The 24321-nt window shown below is 36.9% G+C and overlaps 1 protein-coding gene across 3 annotated transcripts; it reads left to right on the top strand.

The window, feature by feature from the left end:
* The first annotated feature begins 789 nt into the window (after positions 1 to 789).
* Positions 790 to 23887, top strand: ankrd24 (ankyrin repeat domain 24). 3 transcript variants are annotated; one of them, XM_067415987.1, is made up of 23 exons: positions 790 to 871; positions 1195 to 1254; positions 8214 to 8344; positions 8458 to 8546; positions 8623 to 8687; positions 8776 to 8833; positions 8942 to 9012; positions 9161 to 9267; positions 10790 to 10965; positions 11444 to 11466; positions 11849 to 11935; positions 12663 to 12791; positions 13341 to 13460; positions 13693 to 13843; positions 13954 to 14117; positions 15190 to 15356; positions 15683 to 16386; positions 16475 to 16812; positions 20157 to 20390; positions 20480 to 20656; positions 21817 to 21972; positions 23475 to 23540; positions 23629 to 23887. In XM_067415987.1, exons 2-23 carry the CDS (start codon positions 1219 to 1221, stop codon positions 23698 to 23700), a joined length of 3321 nt encoding a protein of 1106 aa, XP_067272088.1. In that variant the 5' UTR covers positions 790 to 871; positions 1195 to 1218; the 3' UTR covers positions 23701 to 23887. The 3 variants fall into 3 exon arrangements, with proteins under 3 accessions (XP_067272088.1, XP_067272086.1, XP_067272087.1); XM_067415985.1 differs by lacking the exons at positions 790 to 871; positions 1195 to 1254 and adding an exon at positions 3455 to 3948; XM_067415986.1 differs by lacking the exons at positions 790 to 871; positions 1195 to 1254 and adding an exon at positions 3456 to 3948 and having other exon boundaries at positions 11852 to 11935.
* Positions 23888 to 24321: the final 434 nt, after the last annotated feature.

Below are 24321 nucleotides of genomic sequence, written 5' to 3'. Positions count from 1 at the left end.
CTTTCATTTATTTTAATTTGATTCCACATTATATAAATAGTTTATATTATAACATATTTTAATATGTATTTATATTATAATATAAATAAATGGTAAATTGTACATATACATATACATATATGTCGTATTATATTGCATTGTAGAAATGGTTAAAGAGCCAATATGAACATATTCATTTAGTATTTATCGCCCTCAAGTGGTGTTTCATATGTATTGGCTCATCTTAAAGTCCACGTGCTTACCCACCTCAGCCATTTGGAAATGTTTATTTTTTAACACATTCATATTACACTACAAACATAATTAAAATGTGTTATAGCTACTTTTAAATTAGCTATATAATCGATAATATAACAAATGAGCTACGAAATAAAACACAAGCCTCACCTGCTAATGAAAAGAATTTGCTTCAAATTAGTGAATGCAGTGCAATATTTGAGACACATCCGGTGATACATGCATTCTACAGAAGCACTGATTGGCTATTAAGATTTTCAACTTCAGCTGATTGGCTTTAGCTATTTAACATTTTATTTTATGTAGCTAGCTATAGGCTACTTATATGTATATTTCACATTTTCTTTATGTTATTCTTATTAAAATCAGCGTCTTATTTTATTATTTAACACTGCTTACACTGCTTTTACATAAACAAGAAGAGTATCGGCACACATGACACCTGAAGTTTGAAACATGCGGTGCGGGGAACTGTCAATCAAGACTCTTCTACCCGCCCCTCGTCGCTGATTGGTCGAATTTCGTGCCCAGTCAGCCCAACAAGCGTGTATTCTGCAAATGACGTCAGGGCATCCCACCACAGAACTTCTCATACAGCAGCCCTCAAGCAAAAGAATAACATCATACACTGAATGTAAGTTATTGAGCATTTATCTTGTTTTATTTACTGCGTAGCCTTCTCTATAAAGCTTCCCTGTTTATATGCTTCCTAGAGTTGAGTCATCTTTAAACATGTGGTTAGAGCAAAAACGACTATTCCTGTATTCCAAATAAATAATCATACAAAATAAGCTACGACGCAAAGTTGCTATTGATTCAATGTTAGACTTACTGACTATATTAATTACAGATACATCACATTACACAATAACTTTCAGAAGCACGTGTGTGTAAAACGAGTAGATACTATTTTAATTTCCTAATATAAATAAATAAATGTTGTTTTGTTTATTACAGCTCATGAAAATACTTTAGAACAAAATGAAAACCTTAAAGGCAAAGTTCAAGAAGACAGAGGTAAGAGCCTGTCGCATACTAAGTATGCTAGATTTCTTACTTACGCTTGATTATTATTCCAAGCCTTTATTTCTGCAAAACTGTTTTGTATAATGTTTCACAGTACCTAAACTGTACTGTATATCTTGAGTATCTTGGTGACTTGTTGCTTTGTATCAACAAATGTGTTTTACCAGTAGAAGAGCAGGCCAGCCTGCAGACGGCACCTGTAACCAGAGACCTCTATAGTGTTCAATTATTGAAACACATTCATTCACACACTCACAGACTGAGTATATACTGCGGTCTTCATTGTTTTGAGGGGTCGTTTAGCGTTGGAAGCTTTTATGGCTCTTCATCTTCTTTAATATTCACAAAACATTATTGTATTGGATGTAATCCCACTGTGTGAAGACGAAATACAGCATCCTTATATTCATAATGAAGTGTGTGTTTCCCCCTGCTGAGGTGGTGTGTATCAGATTTGAGTTTGTGTTGGGATGGACAGATATGACCCACCGTAGGGGAGAGAAAGTGAGCTGCTTGTTTTCTCCTTGTTTTTATATTATCTTTCATTCGAGCCTCATGTCTGGGTCGGATGTCCGCTGGGGTCATGAAGTCAATAATGGGGCAGTTTTATCTCTCTGAATGGGTGGCTCTTACTAAACAATTTTACAAACAAACAAAAAATAAAAATAAAAAAATAAATAAATATATATATATATATATATATATATATAGAGAGAGAGAGAGAGAGAGAGAGAGAGAGAATTATTAATGTATTATAATTTATATATAACCTGTATATACTGTTTAATAAATTATACACACATATATAAAATTAAACCTGATTATTTTTTCATAATTGCCATTATTCTCAATGGTGATTCTCAGAAGATATAATATAATATGCTATATTTTAAGGTATTACATAAAAAATGAACATGGTGATACTAGTGCCATTTACTAATGTAAACTATTAATAAGTGAATAATTTATGCTGATATATATTTATAAATATACATATAATAAATATACATGTATTTATCAAATTTATTTATATAGTAAAATAATATATAAATAATAAATATAAACAACAATAAAAATACACACACACACACACATATATATATATATATATATATATATATATATATATATATATATATATATATATATATATATATATATATATATATATATATATATATATATATAAAACATATCATTGTTTTCTTTTCTTTTAATATTGTTTATATACAATTATATTATTTATTCAGATTTTTAAAAATGTTAATATTATTTGTTATTAAATAATATTTAGTATTTTCAGTTTTATACAGTAAGAATTATTCAATTTTAAAACTTAAAATTTAAAATATGTATTATTATTTTTTGTTTTTAATATATTTTATTCAGTTTTAAGCTATTTTTATATCAGTTTAGTAATTTTAGTACTTCAACTTAAACTATATTTTATTTTAGTTAGTTGCCAAGGCAACATTTCTAAGATACGTTTTTATTGTATTATTTAGATTTAATTTAATTTCAGCTAAAACTATTTTAAGTAAACAATAACACTGAATGATAATAAGCTTTATGATCATATAAATTATTGGTGAAAATATGCATGTTTTTAATAAGGAAAAATTGATTGGTTAAAATCTTGGCCTACATTTTTTAATGTTGACTCTCATGTTTAACTCGAAATATCACATTACAGAAGTACAATGGGTTGTGAACACTATTATATATTGACTTTCATGTACTGAAACCTTTTAACCAACTTGGCCAGTTGCAAAAATGTTGCAAAAATGGCTTCTCTAAAAGTGATGTTCAGAAAAAAGTCTACAGAAAGCATTTGATTGGTCAAAAATATTGCTACTTTGTGTGAAAAAGATGAGTCATCAATATTTATAAGGGAGAGAAGCCTGTTTTTGCTAAAAGCTAGTTTTGGGAACTTTTAGCATGTGTTAGTGTGACTTTTAGTGTGTTAGCATAAATGACCTCAAACTAAGCTAACAGACACTGACTAACAAACACAAAACTGTTATTGTACATCATCACAGGAAGTGACTAAATCAGACTGAGTTAGCATGAAAGTGATACACTAGTGTGCACACTGGGAGGGGTTGCAGAACCCAAACTGTTTATTTTTATACCTCCATTTAGTCTGATTGCTGACTGCGTATTTCTCTGTTGTGTTTGCTGAGTTCTCACCCGCTGATGCTAATACAGTAGCTTTGGGACCAGAGAATGATTAGCCTAAACTTGAGCTCTACGGTAAAACAGATGCTATTGCAGAGGAGTTAGACAGAATTGGGCTGGAGAGTAAGAAAGAAGGACACCGGGACAGAGAGGTGTGTGTGTGTGCCAGGCAGGGACTGCAGTGTGTGTCGTATATCTCTGCAGACAGCAGAACAGGACGGCATAGCAAGAGCACTCGACAAAGCTGTGTTTGCAGGACAGATTTCAGCAATTGGATATATAATCAGAATTAGGCCTTTGTGTTGTTACAGACAGATTAGATATAAAGTCAAAACCTTGGCTCTTTTATGATAGGTTTGAACTTTTTTTAGTGTCCTTGCTGAGGGCACATAGTGTGGATGGCTCGTGGAAAGAAGCAGAGGTTTCATACGTCCTCTGAGCTCTATGGATCCTCATGTCGTCTTTAGCCCAATGAGACGCTTCTGCATGTGTTACGGTGTGATAACGGTACGTACAGCTCCTCCTCGTGAGGGGAGCCACATGGAAACACCAGACTGCACTGCAACAACATTTGCTTAATCGTTATTTTTACCTATTTTAGTAAACATATCTAAACATCCTTAAAAGTAGATAAATGTCATTGAGAAGCAAAAAAGATGTGGCCTTGAATTAAGAATTCGCTCCTATGACTTATGAATATGTTCCATTGTTTTTAGTTTAAATGTGGCCATGTTGATTTAATTTGATTTAATGAAAATGGGGGAACAAATTTGTACAACATGGTCACGGTTTAACTAAAAGGAATGCTTTAGTATGATCGCATTTTAACTGTAACCAGGGAACGAATTTGTACAATGTGGTCACGATTTAACTAGAATGAGTCGAACGAAATTGGTACAACATGATTACAATTTAATTGAAATGAGGGAACAAATTTGTACAGTGTGGTCGCAAATCTCGTGATGTAACTAATAAATCAAAGACATTTGTACAATATGGTTACAATTTAACCCACTGATGCTGCTTTTTGTACTATATTTATATATAGTTATGATCTATTTATTGCCTGTTAATCACTTTTTGAGAGGTTTCATAGACCTGAAAATTACATTTTCAACTTCAACTCTCATAAATCTTGAGTTTGGTCTCTTTTTAAAGAAGACACTTGGTAGATTATTACTCAAGTAAAAAAAGTGAAGAAAAAAAGTTATAGAAGTTTAGGTTTATTATTATGAAAAATGCACAAAAATACTATTTTACAATTTAATATGAAATATATATTTTCCACAACATGAATAGACTTGTTTAGACAAGTTATGTTTCAAATTTGAGGTTGATATCTCAAAAAATTAGCTTTCAGTAAGATTTTGTTTGGGCACAGTAGCAAAAGTTTCCGCTAGATGAAATTCGTCATTTTTTGACCGCGAACACAACGCGAGTGTTTTTTGCTAGTTTCAGCCTGACGCAGTTATCATTTTCACGTCCAGCGTGAAACCAACATTTGTTTTTTAAATAGCAAATGCACTAGTACGTTCACCTATGGTCATGATAAGCCCCGTTTCCACCACAGGAACTTTACCCAGGAACCAGGAACTTTGGGTGGTACTCGGTGTGTGTTTAGACCGCAGGAACCAGGGTCTAAATGAAGTTCCGGGTAAATATTTCCCCCTCCAAACGGCACTGCTCGCGACGTAGTACTTTTTCAAAGTTCAGGAACTTTCGAGGGCGGGACTTGGGCGCTGAACATGCTGATTGGTTGAGCTCACGCAGCATTTTATTTCAACCAGCATTTTTAAAAGTCTTTTGCGAGGTTCGGTCTACGTTCAGTAAATAATCAGTCTTGCTCTCTGTCTGATGGTGCGCGTTCGTCTCAGCCATCTCACGTGCAATGTCCGTAATAGCTGATAATAATATACATTGTCATTTTAAATCTAGCTTTACAAGCTTTCTGAATATGCTGCATGCTGCTGAATCTGCATATTAGTGCTCTTTTCTGTCGTTGTTAATTACCTTGTAAACCTATACATAACCAGCAAAAGCAGCACAGCTTGAATCTCTTCCATACGCGTTATTAATTTTTTTTCACCATGTAAACGATCTGACCGATTACTTTTAAGTGTGCGTCCTTTCATGACGTGACAGCGCACGCCGCGCTCATGTTGACAAGAGAGGAAAGTTAATTTTTCTGAGGGGTTAACAAGAGGTGTGTTTAGGTGCATATTTTGAGGCAACTGAAATGAGTGGTACCAAAGTACCAAACCCCTTTTTTTTACCATTCCGACAAAGTAAAGTAAAAAATTCTAAAAAAACAAAATATATAACTTTTCGGTTTAGAGGTCCAGTTTTTCCTGTGTTTTTGAAGCCTTGATTGTGTTTACAGTGTGCAATATAACATGAGTTCATGTTTCACGTGTAAAAAAACGGTATTTTTCACACAATTGACTTATCTGAACAGCGCTGTTTCCTCTGTCCTAAAAACGGCCTGATGATTTACTTGTTCTATGAAGTCCCTTCTTCAGAAACACGTAACGAGTTCTGATTGGGCCAGCGCTTCCCGTGTTGTGATTGGACAGCAGCTTAGCGCACTTTGCCCGGAAAGGTCCCGCCTCTTACCATAACGGGGAGATGCAAGCGCTGAATGCGCGCTCCTCTCCACGTGGGAGAGCAACAAGACCACGCCCCCTTTTTTGCATGTACTTGTGGCCGGAGGATTAGTCAACAAACGGTTCTAGTGATGTCATTACAGCAGGAAGTGCAGGGCTGTAGTCCAAACCGGCCGTTCGCTGTAGGCTTTGAAAGGGAACTTCTGTTAAATAAAATATCTCTCTTGGCATTGAACTTTGAGCTTTATAATTTTACAGGTATTATTTATGCTCTAACAGCAACATTTCACACTAACTAAAGTTTGAAAGATGGGATCGCAAGGAACGGGACCTTTAAAATGGCCAAACAGCACCAGAGTGTTAATTAAAACAAGGGAACAAACTTGTACAATGTGGTTGCAGTTTAACTAGAGTAAAGGAGCAAATTAGTACAACAAAGGCCGTGATTTATCTAAACCCAGAGAAAAGATTTATACAATGTGGTCGCAATTTTACGATGCCCCACACATGAAAAAATAGTAGGCTAAATCATGCACATGATTTACTATTTCGTTCACGCGATTTGCTAAATTGTGAGCATAATTTATAAATGGATGGAAATAAATTAGTAAATCGTGCGGACGGTTTAGCAAGTCGAGGGAACAAAGTAGTAAATAGTCTGCACGATTTAGGAAATCGAGGACATTAAATAGTTAATTGTGCGCACAATAAACTTTTTTTTCTTGCACATCATGTGCGGGGCTCTGTATGATTGAACTAAAACGAATGAAAACATTTATAAAACATAGCTATGAAGTAATTAGTAGTGGAACCAAATCTATTTTTCCCCTGCATTTCATGTGTGAGGCTCAGTAAATATTAATAGCAAATAAAATTTTACTTTTATTTTGTTGACGCACGTTGTGAGACGCTGTATGATGCAAGTGGTCTTGGTCTTATAATGAAATCTAGTGGTGGTGAGGCAAAATCACAGCAGATGGCATGATCTGCTATTCACATGCTGCGTTCCACTCCACTTTTAGAAATGCACTTGCAAACTTCCCTAAGCACTTCCCCTCGGGGGAATCCCTGCCACCATTTTGAAGTGCGTTCCACGTCGTGAAGTGAACAAGGGAGGTTTATATGAACAGACCCTTGCTCGATTTAGAACGAGGGAGCAAGTCTACTTCATATGTACACTTCAGGCAGCTTCATATACCACAATGCAACGTGATTGTGACGTCACCGCATATCGCGGCTAAGTTCGGTTGGCATCCAGGCTAACTTGTACCACCTGACCACTGCAAATTCTTTTATGCATTAATAGTGGTGCCATAGAAGCGCATAATTTATAGTCCGAGAATGTGAACACCCCCAAATAGAACTGAATAGAGTATTTTCATCTAGATACTACAGTAATTATGACATGACATGAACGCAGCATTTTATACGGCTGGTCATGTGATCTCAAAATGCCGGCCTCGATGAGGGGTCCTGCTCCATGTAAAATAAATCAGATATTGTTAGTCTACTGATATGACTGGATATAATCATTAATATATATTAAATAAATAAAAAAAAATTCTGTTTCAATCGCAAATCTAACTCAGTTTGTCAAAGTGAATTTATCTATTTAGACCAAAATACTGAATTCAATTTTGTTTTGTTTTTACTATTTTAACAGTTAGACAGTAGATTTATACTTTTTATGTAGTTTACGTTTGTAATAGGTTATGCAGTAGATTTTGGTCACAGATGTCAAGTATAATATTGAAAATCTTTGTCATTCAGTCCACTAGCATTTTTCAGTAAATTGGACATTGTGTAAACTTTTATAAGGTTGTATTTAAAGTTAAAGGGAAAGTTCAACCAAACATTTAAATTCTGAGTTTCTTTCTTCTGCTGAACACAAAAGAAGATATTTTATAGACTGTCGGTAACCAAACAGTTGATGGGCTCCATTGACTTCCACTGTTTTTTTCCCCCTTACTATGGGAGTCAGTGGGTGTCGTCAACTGTTTGATTACCAACATTCTTCAAAATATCTTCTTTTATGTTCAACAGAAGAAAGAAACTCATACAGGTTTGGAACAACTTGAGGGTGAGTAAATGATGAGAGCATTTTGTTTTTTTGGTGAACCATCCCTTTTAAAGTGTTTTAATAAATGATGTGTATTTGTGTGTTTTTAGAGTCAGGACTGGAGTAAGACCGATGATAGGTTGTTGCAGGCCGTGGAACAGAATGATCCGGAAAAAGTAGCCACGCTGCTAGTGAAGAAAGGTCTCTGCCCGTCCAAATTAGACACGGAGGGAAAATCAGCGTGAGTGGACCTTTGATATCGACGATGTAAAGCCATAGACTGTTCTTGCTTAAGTGACATATTCTTGTAAAAGCTGTACTAAACACATTAACAATAAAAAACATTGTTCACAGGTTCCATCTTTGTGCGTCTCGAGGCCGGTTGGATTGTCTAGAGGTCATCCTCTCTCATGGGGTGGACATCAACGTAACAGACGGCACAGGTACGGTTTACTCGACTAGTTTTTCTAATGGAAGTTTTGATAGATTTCAATGAGATCTGTTGGTTTCTCTCTGTAGGTTTTAATGCTCTCCATCTTGCTGCTAAGAATGGACAGTCAGATTGTCTAAAGAGACTTCTTCAGGTAGGTGTCTTGAACATAATCCCATAGTCCTAGAAAAAAATAGAGCCAGTATTGATGTTGAAGTACCGTTGTAATATTCACCCTGTAGGAGAGGATGCCTGTTGACTCCACGGACAGTTTTGGGAGGACTTCCCTTCACCATGCTGGTACTAAAAACACCTCTAATATTCAGACATATTAACTTTATACCATTGTACTGCTTTGTAATATGGAACAGGAAGCTGTTTTTGGTTGATTGTGTATTTTTTGTGCAGCTGTAAGTGGCTGCTTGTCCTGCACTGAGATTCTGTGGGACTTTAAAGCCAACCTTGATGCGCAAGATGGAGTAAGTTTATTTGAACACAACACAATGTAAAATTATCATTTACTTTTTTTATCTGAAGTTACAATCAAGATATACTTTTAATTTGTGTGCATGTATGCATTGAAGTATCCACCGAATCTAAAGGGATAAACTTACTGTTTTCTCTTAGGATGGGTCCACTCCATTGATCCTGGGCGCCCAGATGAGCAGAGTCGAGCTGTGTGCCTTTCTTTTGGAACGAGGAGCCAATCCTAATATACAGGATAACCAGGGCAGGTTGGATATGCTTTAAACAGCTGGTATAAAATTTGAAGAATCTTTACAATTCAATTCAATTTTGTTTTGTTTTATTTTCAAAAAGTTTCAATCAGTATTGTTATTTTGAACTAAACCTAAACCACTACACATTTTTTTAAAAGTGGAATAAGCTAAATATAAAAAATTAGATGAAATGTTGCCTTGACAACTAACTGAAATATAAGCTAAAGTCCACTTTTTTTTTAAAATAAATCTGAAATTAAAATTAATTAAAGCTAAATGACAAAAGCACATGAGAAAATAACTAAAGCTTAAATTAAAATGAATTGAACTGATTATATAAAAATAATGTTTAATAATAATAAACTATTATTAAACATTATAACAGTAACGAATAATAATAGTAATAGAATTATAACCTAATTGACATCAGCGTATCAAATGGTCACACTTCAGTGAAAAGCCATTTGGCATCTATTTTTAATGTAATTGTTGCATGTATTAATTTCCCCCACAGACACAATTTACCAAAACGAATATATATATATATATATATATATATATATATATATATATATATATATATATATATATATATATATATATATATATATATATATATATTCTATATATATATTCTATTATATATAGTGCAATAATCAGGATCCAGAAGTACAAAGGCCATTCAATTTAGCAATAACCTTAAAATATATACTGTACTATATATAAATATAAAATCAACATTTTAAAAGTGAGTAGTTTTATATTTCTCCATTGGGTTTAATTTGATTATGCTGTCCACACTGCTCCATGGGATTGTAGTTCTTTCCTTGTAACTTTATATTTTTGTCCAATTTAAACACTTTTTTTTTTGCTTCAAATCAAAGTTTGTAATGTTATTATTCACCTCGCAGCTGTTTGGTTTGGATTATGGCTTAAAACGCTTAAAGGGATAGTTCACCCAAAAATGAAAATTCTGTCAATAATTACTCACCCTCATGTTGTTTCTGTCGTTCATTTTCAGAACACAAATGAAGATATTTTTAATGAAAGCTAAGTTAAGAAAGCTAGGTTCGTTCTCATGTGTTGCGCATTGTTCTCGTGTGTCAAGCAGGTTCGGTGGAGCTTCTGTTTATGTTCACTGATCAATGTTTATATGTGAATAAATGATGAACAGATTGAATTTAAGCATTTAAAGAGATCGAGTCTCAATAGAAAATTTGAACAAAACCGCTCAATTCATATGGATTAGTTTTACGATCTCTTTATGAACTTTTTGAAGTGTGAAAGTCGTAGCTGTGAATGGAGGGACAGAAATCTCTCAGATTTCATCAAAAATTACTTCAATTGTGTTCTGAAGATAAATGAAAGTCGTATGTGTTTGAGGGTGATTAATTGATGACAGAATTTTCATTTTTGGTTGAAATCCCTATTGGAAAAATGTATGGAAAATATACTTCCGTAACCTGAAAAAGTAGGCAAGCACTTTTGATCTCTATTGTCCTGTGTGGTCTGGTATCATCATGTGTTTTCGAGGCAGATCAGCGTTGATGTTGGCCTCTGAGAGTGACAGCATGGAGACTGTAGAGGTGTTACTAAAGGGCGGAGCTAACCCACACCTATCCGACGCCCTGGGGCACAACTCCGCCAACTACAGCATCACTGCCGATAACCACAATATAACCCAGCTTCTACAGAGTGAAGGCGTGATCGCAGGTAACCACACACACATCTAGCCCTCACCTTTAATTCCTCAGAGAGAGGGGCCATCTGGAGCCTGGTGGTTCTTCAACCCCCCGTCTCTGATGTTTGGCCCCTTCTCCATTTGGATATGCTCGTAATCTGAGAGGAGAGACCAAAGCAGATGTTACGTTGGGTCAATGGATAAAAACATAGAGAAGTTTGCTAACTCAAGTTACAAAAGCTGATTGGAAACATATGTTGGACTGAGTTGGAAATGGATCCCAGTGTTAATAAAAGGCCCCTGTGGTCGTACCACCTGACAGAGTGATAAATGTGCTGCCCGTCTGCTTTCATGTTGCCTCTTTTTTACTGCAATAGTGAGCATGTGGTGGAACGGCAAGATTATATATAGTTATGTGTTTGAACTGGATTTACAATGTGTTTTTGAGTGGTGTATGTGAGTCTCACAGCACTGCTGTCTGTTTATTATTTCTATCCTGTGCATTCCCAGCTGCTGAGGGTTCGAGTGAGGAGGTAATTGTTATTAATGGCATTTAAAATAAAACAGCCCCTTCCAACACTTTATCACATGCATACAAATGACTAAACCAGAGAAAATGATGGTCAGGGATGCATTATGCTGCTGTAAAATACAAATGTTTCACATATATAATCAATTTTGTACCTCAAATGAGTGTAGGGTAACTACAGTATCTAGACAGCTTGATTTAAAGGTGAAGTGTGTAACTTTTGCGCCCTTGTGGCACCAGACAAAATCGCCCATTTCTAGCCTAAACTTCTGCTTTAAGGTGCATTCACATTTAAAATTGACAGAAGTGTGTTACAAATCTGACTAACACTGCCTCTACATGCTTTGCTTTCTAACATGTGCATCCTGAAACCCCGCCCACACCAGCAGGCTCCTCCCCCTCCCAACCCCCCATCTAGCGGAACCACCCCTCGCAAGAGGAAAGCCCCTCCGCCTCCTAAATCTCCTAATCAGGTACAACATTGGATTCATGGATCCTATGAAACACTGCCGTTAAAAAAAAACTTGTCTTAAAGGGATAGTTCACCCAAAAAAATCTTTCCTCATGTCGTTACAAATCTGTATGTGTTTTCTTCTTCTGTGGTACATAAAATGAGATGTTTTAATCAATGTTCACACTGCTCTAAAGGACAAAAAATTAACACCATAAAAGCATGATGGACTTTTCATTTTGCGTGAAATATTCTTTTAAATGGACATTGCATTAGTTAATCATTTCAGGGGTTATTCGTATTTATGCGCACAGGAGAATTTATGTAAAAAATGTCTAGCTAATTCTTATCCTGTTTGTACAAAGATGAATTTGTTCTTATCTTAACCTGGTTCAAATGTGAATAAATTTGGAATATTCTAGATAAGCCATATAAGGGCTTTCCTGACAATTTGAGCGCTATTGATGAATCATGATTTCTTTTTGTAAAAACATTCATTTGTAGATTTCACGCACGTGTGCATACGCATGGTCCTATAAAAATTTTATTTTATTTTTTCGTTTCTCGTTAAAAATGTTCTCGTTTCACTGGTTTTACTATAAATTAAATTTTTATGACTGATTTCGTGAGTCAGTCTGCATTTTCTGCTTTATGGAAATCATAGGGCTTTAGTATCCTACACATGGTTATTGAATGGCACCCATTGTTTTCACTTACATATGCATGGCTTATGCATAATAATTTTGCAGGGCCCGTCCCCTTCCTCAGACACCTCGAGTATGCCACCTCACCCTGTCCCCACCCAATCACCTGAATCCCAGAGCCCTGGTCCGCCCTCTCCCGCCCCCAGGACCCAACTTCCCTCATCTGAGAACCTTGTGAGTGGCAACGAATGTAAAAACTTCAAGCTTTTAACAAATTGTAGCCCTGATTATTCCAGCATAGCCCATAGTCAGCTGTTACAGTACATTATAATCCGTGTTGGGGGGTAACGCATTACAAGTAATGTGAGTTATGTTAGTTCAGGTTCCTCAAAATGAATAAAAACTGTGAAATTACACAAATACACTTTATGTATTTAATTTCACTTTATTATCCAATTTCTTTGCTGCTGACCTTCAATGAACTATGCCTTCTATTGTACAGGTGAGAATTCGCATTCCTGCAGCCTGAGGCTTTTTTTAGTGGTAAAGGGGCTTTACATTTTCCAAAAATATAATTTTTTAAGCAAGCAAAAAAAAAAAAAAAAAGTAGCGTAACACATAGGTTTCCATACTAATAACTTTCCATTTCTTAAGTTACTTTTTAGGGAGCAATGCATTACTTTCAAATGTAACTTTCCCCAACACTGATTATAATGATTTACACATTTAATAATTTGGAATAATCACGTAGTACACATTTTTCTACTGCATTCTGTGTGTCAGACGGAGGATGAGGAGGTCTTTGAAGAGATCCGTAAGCTCAGACTGGAGAGAGGTCGCCTACTGCAGAAAATTAAGGTTCTGGAGCAGCAGCAGAGTAGCGCCACAACTGCCCTGGAGGAGGTACTGCACTTCTTTAACTATAATAAACGTATTGGCATTGACAGGGAACAAAATGACATTTGAAACTCAAATTTCAGTTAAAGGAGATGCTTTACCTTTAGAAAATGCTGATTGTCAACCGCAGGGGGACTCAGTAAATCAAAACATTCATTTTACATGATGTTTGCCATTTTTGCAACCTAGATTTGAATGATTTTGTCACTTTATAGCAGTAATCACAATTGTTCTTCAGCTTAACTCTCTGAGAGAGCGTCTGAGCGCGGCTGAGGAAGAGCGTGACCAGCTGCTGGCCGAGCTGGAGGAGTTAAGAGCGGCCCGGGTGAGCGGTGTGACCTGCGACTCGGAAGACGCGGAGGACTCCGATGACATGCTGGATTTCCCAGGTGAGCCAAGAGCACTTCCTGTGTTATGAACATCAGTGATCAGTTAGAAAAAAGTACTAACTGATGCCGTCCCACATTAAGTGGACATTAATGAACATGTATGTCATCAGGAGCAGAGAAGTTGCTGTCTAGGCAATCACGAGGATTAGATGCTGATTCGCCGGCTGACCGGGGTGAGGGCGCCTCTCAGGGGAATCCTGCCATGGTGGAGCAACTTCGCAGAAAAGTGGAGGAACTGACCTCCCAGAATGCCGAGCTGGTTCTCAAAGTGCAGGTTGCTTTTAACACACACATGCAGACAAAGCGCCGTTAAATCAAAGGCATACACACACACACACACACACACACACACACACACACACACACACACACACACACACACACACACGTATATAGAACACTGACCTCATTGTCTGTATTTAGATGTTTTTTTAGTAGCCTTTTAAAGGTTGTTAAGATGGACAAGATAAAAAAAGACAAATATGCACTAACCACACGCTGCATCTGACCTGCTTCCTAAAGCACTACAGTTTGCTATAGAGATTTAAAGGAAAACACAACATATACTTTTTACACCTGATGCTGTATATATCACTCATATATTCACTTTGGATCAGTATATTTTAACATTTTGGTTTACAACATATAAGGTGAATTACGTATTGTAGTAAAGCACCTTAAACTTTTTATTTTTTGCAATTATTATTCTCAGTGGTGATTCTCAATGGTTATTTTTATATTGAAAAACATATAAATACTCTATCATTATTTTATAGCATTACACAAATATAAATGAAATTGTATTGCATTACAGTATTGTGAATTGACTGGATGCGAACAAAATGAAGAATTTAACTTTCAACAAATGTCTTTATATTTAGATCGAACCAAATAGATATGGCATTACACTTTGACACATACAGTACTTTCCAAATTTTAATCACATGTTTCATGGTCTAAAGATACAGAGAGTTTATTTATAAAGCTAAAACAGCTGACAGTATAATAGCACTAATCAGATCAGTGTAGTACTGTAGAATATTCTGGTAAAAATAGCATGGCATGTAATGCTAAGTGCTAATTATGGCATTCCACCTACAAAGCCCTTATGGGGAATGTTTGGGGAACTTGCCGCAAGCTCATGTTTTCTAATGCAAATGAGCTTAATCAGAACTGTTTGTCTCAAATTGAATTCTTATAACTGCATGTTTAACATAAATCAATGTTTACAAATGTTCTCAAAAACTGGGTTGTATTCCAGTGAAGTCCAGGGTTAAATAAACAGATCAAAGAACTCCAAAAAATACCATATTCGGGGAAACGAATCTATATTGTGTTGTCTGCAGATGCTGGAGATGTTTGAGAAGGATGACACGGATATGCAGAGCTCGGGTCCAGATTTTGTTTCCACAGCTCAGTATGAATCTTTGAGGAAAGAGTTTGAGGAACTACAGGAGAAATACTCCAGAGTCCAAGCTTCAACTGAAGCCTCGAGCATTGCAGAGGATCCTGGGTAATGTAGTTAAAATCAGACTAACGTCAATATTTTTCTTGATAGGATTCAGATGATATCATATTCAGGCAATTGATTTACTAATAAAATATACTGTTTGTGTCAATAAGACATCTATTCAATGTGTTCAATTTAAGTGAACACTTATTTTACACAATATTTACTCACAATTACTAAATAAATATTCGTAAATAGTAAATTGAACAATTGAGAAAGATGTTGTTGGTAAATATTGGAGCTGGCTCTTACTTAGACTAAACTAAAATCCACAACTAATGCACATATGAATCCTGTCATGTAATTAAAATGTTTGGTTTTCTTCTCAGATCTGAAGAAAAAGAGGAGAAACATCAAAGTGCAATGAAGGAACAGCTGGCGCAAGCCCAGGCCGAGTTAGAGGAACTCAAAGAACAGATGCGTCTGGGGGTCTACTCGGTGGAGGACGCAGGAGCGAAGCCTGAAGGGGGTTCTGAGGCCTCAGAGAATGGGGCAAATTTGGAGACGCAGCAGCTGAGAGCAAGGGTACAGGAGCTGGAGGAGGAGCTAGCCAGAAAAAAGAAAGATGGGGATGGACTTAGTGAAGGTGACAATGACACCATCCAACAGCTGAAAGAGAGGGTAAAGGAACTTGAGGCAGATCTGCAGGATAGAGAGAAAGGAAAAGACGGAAAGGAGGAGAACGAGACAGTTGTTAGGCTCAAAAAGCAGGTGGAACAGCTGGAAAAAGCCCTGGAGCAAAGCAAAGTAGCAGGGCGTAAGGAGGGCGAGGGAGCGCCGGTGAACGGGTTGCAGACACGGGTGGAAGAACTTGAGAGGGAGTTGAAGGAGAGCGTACCTCGAGGTCGGTTTGAGGAGATTCAGGTCACTTTGGGTCTTCAGCTTAACCAGCTAGCTCAAGAACGAGCCGAAGTGGCTACACGACTCAACCAGGCCTTGCTGGAGCTGGAAAGGCTCCGCCCGCCATCCCACATTGAGGAAAATGAGGACGACGAGGACCCATCTGAGAGCTCAGAGATTTCCATTGCATCTGGTGAGTGCACCTGTTGTCCCTTTGAGACTCTCAGAAATAACCAATTGATTCCTGCCTTCAAATATAACTCCCATTTTTGACCAATCAGAGCACTCCCTGCACCTGTCGCCGGGTGGACGGACCTTGGAGGCGATAAAGGAGGAACTGGAAGTTGCGAGGCAAGAAGCAGCACAAGCTCTGGACAGCCTGTGTGCCGAGAGAGAGAGCCGGGCTCAGGATGAACAGCAAATGAGAGATGCAATACCTCTGGTCAAACACCAGGAGACGCTGTCCGCTGTAGCCCAGCAGCTTGCTCAAACAGAGAAAGAGCTGCAAGCAGAGAGGGCACTGCGGGAGCACGCTCAAACCGAGCTCGCCAGGCTGGAATCAGAGCTGAAGGCTGTGCAAAAAGACTCAGTTAGTAAGGAAGAACATGATAAAGTCAAGGTGAGTTACACAAGATGCTTAAATGATGCATTTTCCAGTTTGCAAATTAATTGTTCTTTGGAATCTTCCTTTTAATGATACACTTAAAACGATAAATAAAATACTCATATGTAAGAATTGATTTGAATAAAGTTAGTTTACCCAAAAATTACCGCATGATTTAATTGCCCTTAAGCCTTTCTAGGTGTATATGACATTATTCTTTCAGCCGAACACAATCAGAGTCCAAAAAATGTCCAAGCTTTAAAATCGTAGTTTATGAAGATTTAAATACTTTTATGATGGATGGATGCACTTTTTTTTCCTTCAAAAGAATCTTACCGTTGACTCCCATTATAAATCTGGGAAGAGCCAGGATATTTTTTAGTATAACTAAAGAAGAAGAAAGTCATATGCACCAACAATGGCTTAAAGGGTTAATGAATTATGGGATCGTTTTCATTTTTGGTTAAACTAATCCTTTAAGTAAAGTGGATTTCTCAAAGCGAATAGTGAATAGTGTAAATTTTAATAGTGTGAATAGTATGATTTTTTTCTGTATGCACACATTATACCAAACTGTGAAGTGTAGACCAAAACACACTAGATTGAATACTTACCACTAGGGTGACCACCCGTCCCGCGTAGCGCGTGCGCGCACAGCGTTTGAGGCCAAATTTATGCGTCCCGCAAATTGAGACCGTGTCACTCATAATTAATGTTTGCTCAAAAAAAGTTGGTCGCTCTATATCCTCGTGCCTCAGGTAGCCAAACCAACATTACTTGACAGTTCAGCACACTACTGTTGCCACAGACACACACCCCCTCAGTTACTGTTGAACTGCTGTTGTCAACTTTTTCGTTGTTGTCATTACAGCGCACGCACGTGCATACCAGACACACTTGGAACTTTTTAGATGCGCACTTTCCTATTCGAAAAATGGAGTCTGAGGCACCGCAATCATCAACTAAAAAGAGAAGATCGAGTGGGTACAAGAAAGACTGGGAAAATTAATATTTGTGACTGAAAGGTGTTGACCGAGAGAGTTTTTTGTGACCTTTGCTAATTGTCTTTCTCAATCGGACATGGCAACACGATCTCATGGTCATGCGTATAAATAGTACGAGTTTGCAATCTCGTGGAATGTATACGCCAAAATGAGTTTTGGCATGCGTATGGTACGCGGTTTTTCGCGTGCAGACTCACACTGCAAAAAATGCTTTTCTTACTTAGTATTTTTGTCTTGTTTCTAGCCAAAATATGTATAAAAAAATATCAAACAAAAGTAATTGTCTTGGTTTGGGAACAAATACCGCTATTTAAAGAGTTTTTGCTTAAAATAAGACAAATAGTCTGACAATGGGGTAAGAAAAATAATCTTAATTCAAGCAGAAAACAAGATTATTTTTCTCACCCCATTCATTGGCATATTATTTTGCTTAATTTTGAATGATTTTTTCCCCAAAACAAGACAATATATTTTACATGTCTAGTAAATGTGTCTTAATTTAAGAATTGTTAGATATTTAGACTTAAAACAAGACAAAAATACTAAGTAAGAATGCTTTTTTTTTTTTTTTTTGCAGTGCAGACTTTATACTAACATGGAAGTTCACCATCCTTCCCCTCCTTCTCATTCCGTGAACCTCTAGTTTAACTTTAACTTAACTATTTATTTATTTTTCTGTTCTTGTGGTGTTGAGCAACTACAAATTCTGTTAATCCTATAATTTTATATTATAATTTATTTAAAGTAAATAAATTGTAATGAAAAATAAGTAAAGTAAAATAGCTAAAGTAAATCGTAAGTGGAAGTGCATTTGTCAATTTATTGAATGTTCAAAATATTATGTCAAAAATACACATTGGTTGGCCTATTCATGAGCATACATCAGCAATTAGCCTACACATGTTTAGGGGAATAGGGCATTATTAATATACCATGTAAGGTGCCATGTGCTAGAAATGGGTAAACCACTATCTGCCCAACTGCCCGTGGGGTGGCAGTGTCCCACATTGTCTCTCAGAAACATACCCTTTGACCCCCTTGAGCTTATTAGCAGGTGGTCACCCTACTTACCACAATGCACACAATTCCACTGTGCTAAATTAGCAGGAAGTAAATATGATTTTCCATGATTCCATGATTTTTATTGTTTGAATGCCAAATAACTTTTAATGATCAAGAATATATTTTAATGGCAATCACTTGCAACATAATCACTTGCGACATGTGGCAGAAATACATAACGAGGATAAAGGATGCTTCCTTTTGAACATTTTGTTGACTAAAAGAAACTACATCTCAACTAACTCATTAGAGTATTAGTAGGCTGTCTGCTTAATATATGCTAAATGTTCTGATGGTCCTCCAACAGACAATCTACTGATTATAACCCAGCAAGCAATTTTGCATTAAAAGACGTCTAATGGCCGTCCGTACATAGCCTTTAACTAGGCTAAAACAAGGCAAAAATTAGGCTGTCTGTGAACATTTTATAGATGTCTAACCATAGCCCAAGAATAGTCTAGTGATCTAGATACAACATGAACATGTCAAAGAAATTACCTTGTAATAACTGTTGACTTTGCTTGTATGATGGAATACAATACACCTCACAAGTTACTTTGGCAAAAACTACATGTAACCAGCCGGTGGAAAAGAATTGGGCTAGGACTCGGGCAGAAATCATGTTCATGGATGTGATTATTAACGTTACTGTAGTGTAAAGCAGAGCAGAACCGAACCGAATGTTAAAGGAGCGGAGCAAAGCCGCTGGAGCGATTGTTACGCAAAAACACGGCTCGCCAGCAACAGGACTTTTATTATGAACCAGTTATGATTTATTAGAACCAATGGTCTCCAGTCATGATTATGATGTAACGCAGCTCTGTTTATCATATTAGATACATTTAGGTGTGTTAAAAATAATGTGATGATGTTATTCTGTGCGTTTGCTTAGTGGCTGCTGTGACATGTTCACACTGATAAGAGTAAAGCGTTTCTGCAGAAAACCGATCGTAACGCAGATATGACGCAATTGACAGGCGACTCCCTCAGACGTCCCGGCTCCTCGGGTTAAAATAGCAATTTTCTAACAATTTACAAATAGTTAGAAACATTTAAGATATTCTAAGAATTCAACTGAACAAAATATATAGCACTGGCCTAGTGTTTTTTTTTTTTGATGCAAAATACTACATAGTGCACCTTTGCAACTATATGTCAACTTAGTATAACCCTACCAGTCTACTAATAGTCTACTAACACTGTAATGTAAGTTAGTAGACATGACAGAGAAAATGTGGAACATTTATTTTTAAGAGTATACTATAGTACTCATTTGATTCTTCCTCACTTCAGGCAGAGCTAGAGCGTTCTCTAGAGGAGAGTCGGCAGAGTGCAGCAGCGGCGAAGGAGTCTCTGTGTGAGAAAGAGACGGAACTGAAAGAGCTGCGATCACAGAAAGCTTTAGAACAGGGACTGGTGTCCAAAGAAGACCACGAGGCCCAGAGACTCTCCCTGCAGGCTGAGATCAACACTCTGACCGCACAGTTAGCTGATCTAGCACGCAAGCATGAGAAGACCTGCAATGAGGTGTGCGTGTGTGTGTTGTCCTTGATGTTGTGTATGACAGGTTCCACTTCATCTGTTTGTGCATATCTTAAAAAAGTCTCCCTCCGCAGGTGTTCCAGGTGCAGCGGGATGCTTTATTTAATAAGAGCGAGCGTCAGGTGGCTGAATCTCAGCTGGAGACGGTTAAAAAGCAGCTGGCGGATCTTCAGGCTGAGTCCACCCACATCCAACAGCTGCACCAGGACATCCAGCACTCGCAGGGGCTCGTCAAAGAGAAAGACCGCAAGGTGTGAGGGAGAAAAAGACAATCATTTATATACCATTAAAGACAGACCAACTGTGAGCTTTAAGATTACCCAATGTTACAGGCTTTTGTTGAAGCCATCAGCCTATTCTGTTCAACAGTAGAACTCCTGGTGAAAGACTATATTTCCCATGATTCTGCAAAAAGAATAATAATAATTGCACCAAAAGACCAGACCAACGGCACAAAATAAGTTAATATTGAGTAACGTACATTTCAGGCACAATACTGCCATTGTCTGTTTTTGCTGCGCCAACAAAATAAAGTAACACACAAACATTTTCACATTTTATAGGGACTTTTCATAGACATATTGATATTTACATACCCCTAAGCCTACCATCACAGAAAACTTTCTGCATTTACCTTTTTTTTTAAAACATCACTTAGTCTGGTTATTAAGCTGTTTTCCTAATGGGGACCAAAAAATGTCCCCACGAGGTCAGGGATTTGGGATTTTGCTGTCATAACCTCATAACTTAGCCAGACACACACACGTGCGCACACACACAGCAGTGGTGTCACTGAATAAATCATTGGTATTGAACGAATTGGTTAAGTGAATGATTCAATGACTCGCTTATAAAGAGTTTCATTACCGAAAGAATTGGTGTATTTGAATGAATTGAGCAAATGTGTCACAAATGAGTGTTTTCGAACTGAATAGGTTAGTGTAATATTCATTCACTATAAAGCCACTTTTTGCCAAATAAAAGCCCATTCACATGAAAGATTTCATGATTTTAATAATCATTTCAGTTCTATGAGTACAAGTCCACACCACAAATATTACGATAACTCTGCAAAGGAATGATATTGTTGGAATCACTTTCATTCCAGCTGATGAGCGATAAAAACATTGAAAGCCAATCAGAATCAACCCGGACTTGAGTATTTAAAGCGGCAGACGATATAACTGCAGCATGTGCTTATAATAAACAGAACATTATTGTGGGTTGGTATGGAAACAAATATGGTTATTGTTTCTATAAACGGGCCTTAACAATGCTGAAACATTCAAATTTGAGGGCAGGTACTGACTCTCGTTTCTAAACCTCATCCAGATGCACAATCCATGCTTTTTTTTGTCCAGAGGCAAAAATCCATATGTAGATTTGATTTTTTCTTAACATCTCCCTGCAGATCACAGAGTTGTCTAAGGAGGTGTTTCGTCTGAAGGAGGCTCTGGGGGCTCTGAGTCCCCCGCTGGGACGTTCCCCATCTCCGCCATCCTCAGGGATACCTGGACAACAGCTGGCACTGCAGAACCGCGTGACCACACTAACACAGCAACTGCAGGTACCATAAACATAACGTGATCCACCCTTTATCAGCCATATTGATAAATACACTCTAACAAATAAAGGTTCCACAGCAAAGCCTTAGAAGAACCATTTTGGGTTCCATCAAAGAACCTTTCAGTAAACAAAATTTGCATCCTGTAACATATCCTTCCCTCGTGGGTCAAAATGACCCGAAGCCCTAAAATGTATACTTATATAATTAATAATACTTTTTTTTTTATCCAGAAAGCTTATATCATTTCATTTTATAATGTTTTTTGGGAGATTTTTAAAATATTTTTTTCATTGTATTTACCTTTAAATTACTAGATTTTATTAATAAATAATATAATTTAAGCACATTCTTTTAACTTAAATTCAAAATAACTCACCAAAAATGCAATAACCCGACCTCTTGTGGAAAAACATTATAATTTAACATGATATTTCAAAACTTTTACCACTAGATGGCCTTATAGCGCTTTATCTCTTCACTTTGCATTCAGACACACATAGACATTTTAAAATATTTGTTTTTAAATATTTCTATGTATAACGAAGCATTCCTCGCATTTCATTCATTCCTAAGGGGGTCAAATTGACCTGCAAGGAAAGAATTTTTATTTTTAAGGAGAGTAGACGCCTTTCGCGGTTCAAACAAATAGGGCTGGGCAACAAACTCAAGCTCCTCTGACATTTCTCTTTAAAAAAAGCAAATTTTTGGCTTAGCAGTGTTTTATTTTGCTCTATCTTCTGCACTTCTCTGTTTGTCAATATGTCATGAGGACAGAGGTCACTCTTCGGCCTGAACTAGACTAACGTACGGCCGTTACCAGAAGCCAATTATCATAGTTTATGAAAATATACATGGTGGTTTTCTAACGAAAACGAATCGCTCGAGAAGCCGTTTATTTACCCCCCTGGAGCCGAATGGATTACTTTTATAATGGATGGATGGACTTTTTTGGGCTTCAAAAAATGCTACCATTGACTACCATTATATAGCTGGGAAGAGCCAGGATATTTTTTTGTATAACTAAAGAAGAAGAAGCGGGATTTTTAAAGATCCTTTAAGTAAAGTGGATTTCTCAAAACTACTAAAATGAAAATTGCTATACCTGCATCCAATATATCTATAAATAAACAATTCAGCAAAAAACAATACGTGAAAAGAGTAATATGTCCAAATTCATAAACCAGTAGGTGACAAGTACCTACTACTGGTGAGATTCTGGAGTGTGAATCTGATGAGCATTTTCTTTCCCATGGGGACAATCGTCGCGCCAACCAATCAGCACATTGCACTTTCTGGAAGGAGGGGCTTCATAGACACCATAACTAAAAAGAGCGTTACTGACAAACTGGGAAGAGAGGTGCCGCAACAATGAAAAACGTGAAAAATAATGAACATTCAAGCATGAAAACCTATTCTAATAAACCCCAAAATATCCCCTCTTCAAGATCTCTTTCAAATTTAAATGAATAAAACCAAAGTTTTTTCTTTCTTCTTGTGCGCAGGACTGGGAGCGCAAACACAAGGCTGTCGTTTCGATATATCGTTCTCATCTATTAGCCGCTGTACAGGTGAGACCTATAAACCCAACCTTACTTCTACAGGAACATCTGATGTCTTTTATTATGCTTATCTATGCGAATGTTTTTGACTCAATAGGGTCGGATGGATGAAGAAGTTCAGGCTCTTTTGCTCCAAATCCTTCGTATGACTACTAAAGGTCAAAATTAGTGCTTTTTAACTGATAGCTATATATACCCTTGAGCCGAAGCATATCAGCACTGTGCACCGTCATCGTCAAACTGTGAATGAGAAGATATAGTTTTGGCACATGATGAATATATTTCCTGAACCTGATGATTTATGAGGGGGAACACTGATAATTTTGTACCACGTTTCAATAAACATTGAGAACCGCTGCTCGTCTTTCTTTGCAACTCTGCGGTTGATGCTTTTATGGCAGGCCTCGCACAATACTGTATCTCAAATGTTACTTTGCGGTGAAAAGAACGTTATGAGGTATTATAAAGTTGCGTTGCACACCACAGGCCATCTGTCTGTTTCAAGCGCACCTGCTATTCAAGATTCTCACCTCTGAGCACATCTGTAAATACAGGCCTTTTCCTTTTAAATCAGAGGAATATTTCACGTTAAAAAAAAATAATTTGATCAGTATCTGTTCATTCAAACCAGTATCAGTTTTGTTCTGTTAAAAACAAAAGGAGATGATTTGCAGAATGTCCAAGCTGCAAAAAACAATTCTAAAGAAATTCATATTTTTATGGCGCAAGGATGCATTAAATTGAAAGTAAAGACATGTATAATGTTACAAATAACTGCTGTTTTCTTTTT

This window comes from Pseudorasbora parva, chromosome 14 (assembly GCF_024679245.1).
Source record: "Pseudorasbora parva isolate DD20220531a chromosome 14, ASM2467924v1, whole genome shotgun sequence".
NCBI classification, from domain to species: domain Eukaryota; kingdom Metazoa; phylum Chordata; class Actinopteri; order Cypriniformes; family Gobionidae; genus Pseudorasbora; species Pseudorasbora parva.
Note: the sequence above shows the minus strand (reverse complement) of the source record. Positions and strands in the feature narration are given on the sequence as shown.